The following is a 12,222-nucleotide window of genomic DNA, read 5'->3' on the forward strand; positions in this document are numbered from 1 at the left end:
CCTGAAGGACCAGTTTAGAGACACATCAATGTGAAATTAACCTTCCTTTGTGATTGCTAATGGAGTCAACACTGACTGGACAACACATAATCATGACTCTTTAAATGTGTTACTGAAAATTCAATGGCTTGACTACACTCAAAGATAGTATGAATTCTTCTGACCCCTTGAACATAAAGTGCCTGTTGGCTTGTTCATAAATTACAAGCTTAATATAAAATATTAACTTTATTTAACGTAATTGTACAGTGAAAGTGAAATTACAGAACAGCTTAGTTTTGTTACCATGTCCTTGAATCCTACATATCTGAAATGCTAAACAGTTAAAATTATGTCAATAAATAGTAAACATGTTCATAAAGCTGTTATGAAATTTAAGTGACTGTTTTAGAAACTACATTAAATGCCACAGATAAAGGTTCTGAATGTTGCAACAGAATTTTATTTAAAGATTTCATAATGTTTCTCCTGTGTAAAGTTGGATTTTTGGGATAACCAAATCAATATTAACCTTTACAAGCAACTTTCAGATATTGTAGACATAAAGCCTGCTAATATGGAGGAATTAACAGAAGTGATAACTGCAGCAGAGTTTCATCCTCATCATTGTAATGTGTTTGTCTACAGCAGTAGCAAAGGAACTATTCGGCTCTGTGATATGCGTTCTTCAGCCCTTTGTGATAGGCATTCAAAATGTAAGTAGTTAGGCTTTATAAAACATATTCGGAACTGTGAATAAGTACTATATAATTGACAGTAAAGAACTTTTCAATATCATTCCTATGGTGAAAGAATTTTAAAGAATAGAAAACCTATTATTTTAGCTCAGGGGTATCAAACTGGCGGCCCACAGGCCGGATGCATCACACGCAGGCCACGCCCACCCCAGGTCAGCAAATGGGAAAAACATTGCAAAATGTAACATGACGGTAATGTGACGTGGCGAGTTTGACACCCATGCTTTAGATAGTTCTTAAGCAAGGCTGAAGTGTGAGACATGACTAATATAATTTAGTTTGCTCATTTATAAAATATAGCTGCTCGATTTTTGGCAATCCTATCTTAACTAGGTATTTTTTATAAAAAAAACCTTAAGTTTCAGTATATTTTTGCTACATCAGTTGGGTTGATAAAACATAACCTTTTAATAATGATCATAGCTAATTTAAGTTGACAGAACAAAATCATCTATTACAAATCTGTTTCCTAATGTGTTGGATTTGAAATAGTATGTAAACATTTCTAAACTCAAAATTAAACATCCCATATCCTGAAGGAATGTCTCAAGGTCATGGTCTTGTTTTGAGTCTGCTAATTTATTTTTTTTTAATATTCAATTGGAAACACTTCCTAATATATTTTTAAAAAGAATTCAGTTGTTAAGGCTGCAATTGTAATTAAGTTTGAGAAATACTAATACTCTTGCAATTTGTAGTTAGATATTGAGAGAAAAAATAATTGTGATATTAGTTTGGGGTTGGACTCTTTTTTTTTCATCTTTATGCTTATGCATAGTAAGTATTGTTCCTCCTAATCTGGTGCCATTTTAAAAAAAAATGGAAATAGGCTCCTGAGAAGCTTGTACAAATATAGAACTATGAAGTACCTTAATATGCATTCATCTCGCCCCCAGAAACAGTACCCCAAAGTGGCTAGGAATAAAATGCAAATTAAATAACAAAGCTGTTAACAATTATGATGTAAAATTATTTGACGCATGAACAGCATGAGAAATTAGAGAAGGTTATCTATCTTTGGGATGATTTAGGCCAAATTCAGTGGTTTCATGAATGGGTAAAGGCAGATTTTGCACTAACCTTCAATGGAAAATTGTCCGGTCGTGAATGGTATGTCATGACTGCTTCTGCAATAAGGTTCTTGGGAGAGTGTTAGGGCTGGACTGGGGAAGGCTTTGGATCCAATTGTGATCCAGATTCCCTCCATTTTCCAGGCATACTTCTGGAGTGAATGGGAAACTATATCGGCCCCTGGAGCTGATGTAATTACTTGCTTTCCCTTGGGGAATGTAATGGGAAGAGGGTTTAAAAAAAAAAGACCAATTGGCAAGATAATATTTTTACAAAGGTAAAAGCTGCAACCCTCTCTTCTGCCCTAGCTGGCATGAGCACAGCAGAACTCAGGAAGTGGAGGATCCTCCGGGAAAGATTCTCTTTCCCCCACCTTATTGGATTGGTTTGCCAGGTAGTATCTTGAAGCATTTTAAACTGTTTTCTTGTTATTAGATAACTCTGCTTATGAAAGCCTGAAATGACTGCTTTCATAATTAAATGTAAATAAATAAAAAGCTAGACTTCTCAACCTTTGGTTCAATGTAGCTTCCAGAAACAAAATATGTCATGATTATACATTGATCATTTTTAATAGCTATTTAATACTTAAAGGTTTAGGAGCTCACATTTTGAAAATAATTTGCTTTCAGATTACAACTGTTTTAGAATAAATCATGTGAGCAAACAAGAGGAACTCTTAGGGTTTTATGCAGTTTCCCTGATTGTACTAGTTGATTTTCAGGCCCAAGATGCTTACATTGTATAAAGACTTTTGTACAATGATTGCTAGAAGTTTTCTTCCCATAAACTATATTCTGAGGTACTGTTAGCAGAGGAATTCTTGCAGATCCCATCTTGTATATGTTTAATATCAAGAACTGTTAGTTTTCTTTATCACGGGGATTTATGATATGAAACAACATTTTAAATTAAATGTAGCCCTTTTCTAGTTTAGAAGGGGACATAAAATTTATAATTTTATCCAAGATATTTAGATATGTCCTTATGTTTACTTATTTTTATTTGTTTCTATTTATATGGCTACCACCTCAATCTCGTGATTCAGGATGGCAAACAACAATTTAAAAGATAAAATAATATCACTGTTTTGTACTTATATTTGGTGAAATATATTTTATTGTTGATTAGTTTAACATTGTTCAAGAGCCTGAAGCCATTGATTGGGAAGAATATTGTTTGTTGAATATTTAAATATAAAGTTTATAAATTGGAGATCAAAGATTAGCAAAAGCAACATTATTTCTGTATAACTAAGGAAATGCCAGTAAAACTCAGAAATTAAGCCGCATTAGGATTAGCAAGGAGAAAATTAAAACTTCAATTTCTTTACTGTTTTTTGAGCACAAATAGTTGTTCATAAACACCTGCTATGGTACCTGTAGAACTTCTGTAGTGCCCCATCCAATTTGGTTTGTTTGGTTGTTTTAGATTAATAAAATCAATAAATGAGAAACTGGAATATTGCAGATAATCAGATATTTTATCTTTGAAGTATTTTCTGGTCTTAATATACATTATTAGAAAATACAAATATGGAAGAGTGCCATCCTACTCAGAAGTTATGCCAGTCAACTTGTTATGATAGAGAGCATCCCATAGAGCAAGAGTCCCCAACCCCCGGGCTGTGGCCTGTTCTAAGCTGGGCCGTGCAAGTGGCAGGTGAGAGCGCATGTGCACAGCATCACTTGCGTGTGCAGTGGGCACTCATTAAGCTCCATTTGCACATGCGTGTGTGTCTGCTGCACAACAGAACCATCTCTTCCACCACCACCACCCGCCCCTCTGGTCAGCCAAGCCAGAAAGGTTGGGTACCGCCACTGTAGAACTGAGATGCTTAAAATCTTTTTATCTTGGGACCCTTTGCCACTTTAAAAAATTATGGTGGATACAAAAGAGGTTCTGTTTCTACATGTTACATTTATCTATATTTATTATATTAAAAATTAAAATTGACACCATTGCTGCTGCCACTTCTCACAATTATTTGATGGGAATTCAATATTGTATTATTTTTCAACTTGTTAGTAATTAATATTCATTTCATGAAACCCTGACCCCTCAGGATCTTAGGACCACACTTTAACAAATATTAATGTAGAGCAACACATAAGTGTATATGTGTATCCAAAGTCACTTTGGTACCCATTCTAATAGGCAGAGAATGGACATGTCTTTAATTTATTAAATGTATATGCCACCTATCTCATTGTGAAGTTACCCTGGGCTTACAAGCTTTATTTCAGTAACTCTCAAGGCATACTGTCTGGAAATACAGGTAGTCCTCGACTTATAACCACAATTGAACCCAAAATTTATGTTGTTAAGTGAGACATTTGTTAAGTGAGGTTTGCCTCGTTTTACGAAATTTCTTGCCACGGTTGTTAAATGAAGCACTGCAGTTGTTAAATTAGTAACCCGGTTGTTAATCTGGCTTCCCCATTGACTTTGCTTGTCAGAAGGTCAGAAAAGGGGATTGCATGACCTTGAGACACTACGAGAGTCATAAATATGAACCAGTTGCCAAACACCTGAATTTTGATAACATGACCATGGGGAAGCTGCAAAGGTCATAACTGTGAAAAACTCTCATAAGTCACTTTTCAGTGCCGTTGTAACTTTGAACAGTCACTAAATGAACTGTTGTAAGTCAAGGACTATCTGTAGCTGCTTTAGCTAAGCCTACATTTATTGAAAAGGTAACAATGTTCATCTACATAATTATTAATCATTTTCATCCCTATCTTGTAATTTTCAGTCTTTGAGGAGCCTGAAGATCCCAGCAGCAGATCATTCTTTTCAGAAATAATATCTTCAATATCAGATGTAAAATTCAGTCACAGTGGTCGATACATGATGACCCGAGATTATCTTTCAGTTAAAGTATGGGATTTAAATATGGAAAACAGGCCAGTAGAGACCTATCAGGTATAGTGCTCGTGCTTTAAAAAAAGAAAAATAGATACTCTGCAATGGAAAACCTTCTCATACTGTTCTGCACTTGTATATTTTAAGGTTCATGAATATCTTCGAAGCAAACTCTGTTCACTGTATGAGAATGATTGCATCTTTGATAAATTTGAATGCTGCTGGAATGGTTCTGATAGGTAAGTCTGGTTTATATACGTCAAAAAATTTCCTGAATATTGAAAATGGTCTAACTGTAGCAAAAATAAGAGAGATACGGTTCACTTTAACATATTTGCAGTATAATAGTGTATTATCCAGAATTTGCTAGTCCATTGAAAAGGCCAACATTTGCAAACCCTGCTCTGCCTCTAAATGATGACATGTGATAGCATGTATAATAGATTAATAAAGGTGCCTCCAGATGTGTATTCATAACCCTGATCCACTTTACAGATCGTTTGATTGGATCTGATTCACCCTTTGAAGTTGTTTTTTTTTTAAATGAGATGAACATTGAAGTATGGTAGACGTTCTGAAGGAGGAGTTAGCAGACTTCTTATGAGAAGGGAACAGAGACCATGTCACTACTTGTCACCATTCCCAAGGGATGTGACTCCCCAGCTATACCCTGAGAGTCAGTGAAACTATTGCCAAAATAAACTAAGGAGCTGCAGGCACCTCTCCCTCTCTTGCTGCCTCTATTTCTTTTGGGGATGTGAGCAAGACGATTTTATGTGGTGAACCACATCCGATCCTTGGGTTGCAGGTTGCCAAACCCTCTTCTAGCAGTTACTAAGTTTGCAAACAACTTCAAGGGATTCCATACAATAATTTTTTGAAATACTTCTATTGTATCTCTTTTAAGTCAAAGATTAAGGACACCGTAGCTGTCTCTAAATTATCAAGAAAAAAAGCCTACTTTTAACCCCATTATTTGCAATATCTTTAAAATGAATAGTTGTGGCCAAGGCCTATTAAAGAACATTGCAACAGCAACTGTATTTAAAGCGTGTCCCAAACCAATGTTAGCCCTGCTTCTCATTTTCCAGCTTTTCTTCTTAAAAGCAGTAAACATCTGTAGCCAACTTAACAGCAGTTAGCATTTAGGAACAAGGACTGTTTTTAGGCTTACCTCCTTTTATTCAGTGTTGAGTGTGAAATTAACTTCAAGCAATTCAATTCAATTCAATTCAATCCTTTGTTGACAAGAATACAGCATGTGTACAAAGAGATTGGCTGAGCCTCCCTTTGTGCACACACACACACACACTGCAACACAATACAACTCATAGTGAAAGACAAAAATAAAATCCCTAGCCCTGTGAATCCTACTAACAAACACTCAGTCCTATTGCACCTGCAATTATTGCAGGTTGCGCCGGCCCCGCAAGTCAATCATACTATGTTGTTGTAGAGTTATTTTTCATTCAGGAATGTGACAGTCCACAGATAAAAACTGTTCTTCAGCCTGTTTGTGCGGCTGCCTATGCTTCTATATCTTCTATAAGCAAATACAATTAAAAGAAATGTTGCCCAAACATGGAAACCATTCCCGCTGACGATAAGGGCAAGAATTTGTCAATCGCTACTAAAAGGCAATTGACAAATACCTATAACTTAGTGCTTCTGCCAATCATAATACTGGCTGAAAAGCTGCTGGGAGAATTTCTTCCAGGCAAAATCAGAGCTACTTCGACCTGCCTCTTCCTCTTCCACTTACCATTGTTCTTAAACTGAACAGTCACCCCTCACCAGTTCACTCTTTTGCTGTTTCAAGGAGAGGGATTGCTTAACTCACACGAAGGATTTTACAGACTAAGTAGTTGCATAGACCCTCTCTGTAACTATAGCTACCTCCTGATAAACCCTGTTGGCTATGCATTCCAATGGATTTTCCAGTTCTGGAGCAATGAAGTTGTGGCTAAAGAAACTTCAGAAGGAAGCTGTTCGGTTTTAGAATGTAGTGGCAGGATTTCTGGGCTTAGTAACGTCAAGAGAAAGGAGTTGAGGACCAGCCTGATTTATCTTTGCCATTGCCATTCCTATTCCTCTGGCCGAATCTCACCAGAAATGAGTATTGGAGCTAGTAAAAGAGGAGAGCTGCTTTGCTTTGTTTTTATTGCTATGTGTCTATGGATGTACCATAGGAGGAAGGTGCAGTTGTCACATGGATTCCTGTTTCATCCTGCAGACTGAATAGAAAGGGCAATGCTGCTGATCATGATGAAGAGGAAAGAGGTCAAAGGATATTGAATGATGCTGTACCATTGTCTTGTAAAAAGCATCTCTTCCTTTCTCTGTGCTGAGGAACAGCTATATTTGCAGCTGTTGGCGCAGGTTAAACTATCATGCTTCTTCCTTTAGGTTTTTCCTCTGCTTATAGATGGAAGAGGAATTGCTTCCCTCGTGCCACAATAATATTTCCCACACGTTTGGAAACTAGAGGGATGCCTTTACTGTGTCCAAAATCCACTTGTCTATTATCTTCCATGTTGCACTGCAACCAGTGCCCCACTTCATGTTGTTATTCAAATTTATGTTTATTTAAAGCACAAATTACGAGCTTCTTCGTGCTTCTGCATTATGTTTATGAGTTTATTTTTACAGTTGCATATTTGATACATTGTAATATAAGGAAATAATATCTTAAAAGTTAGCTTTTAAGATATAGCATATAAAGTAGAAACTGCCTCAAATCCAATTGTGCTAGGCTTAAAACAAAAATAAACACATAGAAAACAGGGTTTGTCCTCCTGGGAAGAATGAAAAGAGAGGCTGCACATGCTGATATCATAAATGCTCTACTGCAAATGTCAGAAAATTTAAATAAGATTTGGCTGAATTCAAAGAAATAAAAGACATTTTTTAAAAAAATTATTCTCTCTCCTCCATCCCCATAAACCTGTTCAGATTCTAGCAGCAAAACAAGATACAAACAGAGCAGAAATGAAGAGCAGGATTATTTTCCCACCTTAAGAATTCCAATAGGTAGAATTTTCAAAATTCATAAAATTAATTGGCCAGCTTTTGGGTATGAGAGAACCTATTGCACCACTAAACCCCTCCTTTGTGCTGTAAACATAGGAGAACAGAGTTGCAACATTGTTTCAGATCCTCCTAGAGTGAGAAGCATGGAGGGATTTCATTGAATGACTGGCCTTTTTCAGACAGTTCAGCTCACTTCTATCTGGTTCGGTGATTCTGATAAGTGATCTACTTATGTAGAGTGATTTTAATGAATTTTCCATAAATCAAATTGCCTTATTAAAAATCTACGCAGCTTTAAGTGTTTTTAATGTTCTACTGCAAGGCATCTCAAGGTATCTCAATAATGGGCCTAAAGGGCCTAATATAATTCAAACAAATAACGTTGCCATAAGCAGAATTATTGTTATGTGATGAGACATGTTCTTCACGTGGCATGAAATAAATGCCAGGGTCAGTTCCTGTTAGTGGACCAAATAATAATATATATATTAATGGAATGGAATTTTTGAGGCAACGGCAAATACTAGATAGACATATGGCAAATAATAGTTACTGCATATAAAATTTTCAACCTACTGTTTGAAAAATACTGGGCCAGAAATAATAATAAAAGCCTTTATTGTCATTGTACATCATGTATACAACAAAATTGGTTTAGCCTCTACTGGTGCAATCCATAACAGAATAATCTCTCCCTGTTAACCCAGAGAACTGCTGGCAGCCAGAATGGACAGTATTGTCCCAGATAAGCCAGAAAGAGGTTTTAGGAATCTATATTTGAAAGCAATGTATGCAGCAGACCACTTATTTAACCATTTATTTAATGCATTCCATTTTAAACACACGATTCTAGATACATTTAATGCCTCAACACCCAAACTGGCACTATAGAAATGCCACAACAGACCATTAAATAACAGTGGCACAATTTCTCAGATCTATTTTATAAAGAAAAATAGTGATAAGCCTTAAAGGGATTCTGGACATTATTTTAGTTTTTAAGACTTCCCGCCATTCATTCAAAACGGAGAATAGATGACTAATGTTGAGCCCAGACTCTTCTGCCTACATTATCAAAAAATGCTGTTGTATAAAATGGCCTATAAATTGAGGACAACATGAAATATGGCAGTGATATATTAAGGATTGATAGCATCTAGGTAACAGCATAATTGCATAAAATTCAATTTAAACTGAAGAAAACACAGCCACAAAATTGAACATCCTTTAAAAACAAGAGGGAATGTTTAAAGATTACAGCAGTATGACAAAACAGCTGAGTTTGAGAGAGAGAGACCTGATCCGACAGCTACAGTAGTGCTGAACTGCAGTATATCATTATAAAGCTTATAAAAGCCTGGGAGAATAAAAAGTGGTCTTCACCAGGAACTGTATAAAACATTTAACTAGAGTTCAGTTTACATTAAATCTTCCTGGAACTGGCATTCTACAGTTATAGCCAGAGGGGAGGGGGAGGGGAGGTGCTGCTAGCCAAAACTGCATTTTGAGAGGCAGGGGAAAGGATGCCTTCAATTTATTCTATCTCAAGACACAGGTAAATGTTGGTAATCTTTCTAATCCTGATGTCTGTACCCATAAAATGCTCTTAAGAAGTTGTAATTGGCATCATTAGCTATGTTGATAGTATATTTAAAGTGAAGACATCAGCTGTACATTTGGTGACACAAGTGATGAGTGAATAACACCAATCTACAAATCTGATCTCTGAATCAACAATCCACTTCTAGCACAGGTGGAATAATGCATAGCTGATTATTACAATAATCCATACAATAATCAGGCACATTTTCATTGTTATTCCTGGATTTTGTGATATTCTATAAAAATATTTGCATGTACACTATTATTATAGTGTATTCATTAGCAAATTATTATTTTCTCTTAGTTTGTATTATTTGTGATTCTCTTGTAATTGCTTTAACAATTTATTTAAAGACTTCTATTATGTATGTGTGTGTATATAAGTTCTTGTTTAAAAATAAGTGTCAATCCTATGGCTCTCATCTGACTTAGTGAACAGCAAAGAGAGGGAAATTGGGTGATTATTTAGGTGGACCTTTATAGCAATTATTGTCATCCAGCTGAAATAAATGAGTAAAACATTGTTCTTTCTTTCCTACAGTGCCATTATGACTGGCTCCTATAACAACTTCTTTAGGATGTTTGATCGGAACACACGGCGAGATATTACATTAGAGGCCTCAAGAGAAAGTAGCAAACCTCGAGCCATCTTAAAACCCCGGAAAGTGTGTACAGGTGGCAAAAGAAAGAAAGATGAAATAAGTGTTGACAGTCTGGACTTCAATAAGAAGATCCTTCATACAGCATGGCACCCTGCGGAGAACATCATTGCTGTAGCTGCAACCAATAACTTGTATATATTCCAAGACAAAATTAATTAAAGACGGCTCATTTGAGGACAGAGTTGTCGTCTTGAATAGTTAAGCTCTGTTGTTTATCTGTCAGAGATGGCCTTGTTGTCCTTCCAGTAAAGAACATTGATGCACTTATTTCCCTTTATAGGCAAAGGAGAGAAACTGGCCTGGACTTGAGTTCGTGGTGTATTTCTGCCTTCAGTGAGGGGGGAACATGGAATTGATTTTTGTAAACAAGGAAAGCCCACTGGAAGCAGAATTGATGGACAATACTTAATAAAAGTCAATATTAAAAAAAAATGTATTTATTTAAGTCTGAGCCTCCCTTTCCAGTTGATAGACCAAAAATCTAACACCCAAGAAACAAATTGTCATAAAAATGTAATTTTTATCTCACATGCTCTTTATCTGCTGTAATATTTGGGCCTTTCAGAACATATATTTGTGCTTTATGCCTGTAAACATTCTTTCTCTGGCCTTCATCTAAGCTTTAGGTGTTTCTACCTTTGAGCATATAGGTAAGTCTAGAGTTGGGTGTGTAGACAGGTTTTTCATGTATATTTACTCACCAACTGTATAACCACACCTTCTGGTGTAAACCACTTAATAAAAATAACAAACTATAAAAAAAGTGTTTTTAAATCTGAAAGTATGTATTCAGTCTTTTTTATTGCATGTATTGAGATTGTGCAAGATACCTGATGGAAAGATTTGAAGTTTGTCCCCCAAAAAATATTTATTATACAAAACGAGCAGTTTTGGGTGATGTCCTACTGCTTCAAACTCTAAATTGAAATTTGTATCCAGCTGTCGTCTTTACCCTAGTTTGTATTGCTTTTCTATGTTTAAAAGAAGATATCATATGGTATGCACAAAAGAGGTGATGTGAAAAACAGCCCGTTTTCTTACATGTAGCCTTAAACAATGGGCCATGTACATCAGAACCTTCAATAATCATTGTTTTGGTTAATAGTAAATATGCTTTACAATTAATGGTAATGTGCATACATGAATGTGCATTACATTTTTTACCCTTAGTTCTATGTTTTCAAGAAGATGGGTTTTTTTAATACTAAACTAGGCATAAGCAGATGCAAGCATATTGCCCCTGAAGCTCAACCTTGTATGTTATTATAATTAATTATGCCAAACAGGAGCACATTTAGATATATTTCAACTCTTAATCTGGGCCTGTGACACCAGGAGACCTACACTTGGTTGTCTTAAGGCTGATGTGGAAATGCATTAATGCTAAGTTTCCACTAGGAATGGGGGCAAAGAAAAATACATCTCTTTTATGATATTTTTTTCATAGAAGTAGGAATAGCTCCCAGTATTTCACTGTAAACATCTCTGGGAGTAAACCTAAAAAATAGCAATGGGCACAATTTTAATAAACTACATATCTTCCACTTTCTGTAAAGTTAACTGCTGAATGTGCCTATGAGATCCCCCTTAAAATTCAGGCCCTTTGAGCTTCCTGAAGATAAGATAGGGTGATTTGTTAATGCTCTAAATTAAATGAAGGTTTAATATGATTATTAAAAGTATGAGTATGCAAGAAGAATGTGTCTCTGATCCTATCCTGTCAATGTTCATGGAGTGCCACTCGTCCTCAAAATCTAACACCGATTTGGTGGATCGAAAAATAAAAATCATATACTGTATACCAGTTGTGACACTATTTGCAAATCTTGAAATGTGGAACCTATAGGTCATTTAACCAATAGATTGACTTTGTTCCCTCCCTGACTTCCTGCAAAACAAATACAATGGGTTTGTATATAATTGTTCTATTATTTTGATCAAAAAGTTTAATAAATTTTAAATGTTTACCTGAATTTGTACTGTGTACTTTAAAACTCAATGTTTTTTCCCCCTAAATTTGCATTAAATGCCTTTGAAATATATATATTTAATATTCATTGTGCAGTGCTGTGCTAGTTGATAGCAGGTAGTGGTCAAGAATAAGTTAATTTGATTCTTTCTAGACCTGGTTCTCATTTGTATTTTGCATGGAAATGCAGAGATTCTACTTTTTCCTCTTGTACTCTTGATTTTAAATCCTATTTTTAACATTTTTACGTAATTATGCATATGAAACGTATTCCACCCTACCA

General features: G+C 35.6%; 1 protein-coding gene across 3 annotated transcripts in view; it reads left to right on the forward strand.

Moving 5' to 3' along the window:
• PPP2R2D (protein phosphatase 2 regulatory subunit Bdelta) overlaps positions 1-11,937 on the forward strand; it is a 38,317-nt gene extending 26,380 nt beyond the window's left edge. For all 3 annotated transcript variants that reach the window (XM_034436488.3, XM_034436490.3, XM_034436487.3), the window contains 4 exons: positions 531-695; positions 4,567-4,736; positions 4,824-4,915; positions 9,850-11,937. In XM_034436488.3, the coding sequence (XP_034292379.1) occupies positions 531-695; positions 4,567-4,736; positions 4,824-4,915; positions 9,850-10,129 (707 nt within the window). In that variant the 3' untranslated portion in view covers positions 10,130-11,937. The remainder of the gene's footprint in view (positions 1-530; positions 696-4,566; positions 4,737-4,823; positions 4,916-9,849) is intronic.
• Positions 11,938-12,222: the final 285 nt, after the last annotated feature.

Source organism: Pantherophis guttatus, chromosome 6 (genome assembly GCF_059756535.1).
Source record: "Pantherophis guttatus breed Tessera chromosome 6, ASM5975653v1, whole genome shotgun sequence".
In the NCBI taxonomy this organism is placed as follows: domain Eukaryota; kingdom Metazoa; phylum Chordata; class Lepidosauria; order Squamata; family Colubridae; genus Pantherophis; species Pantherophis guttatus.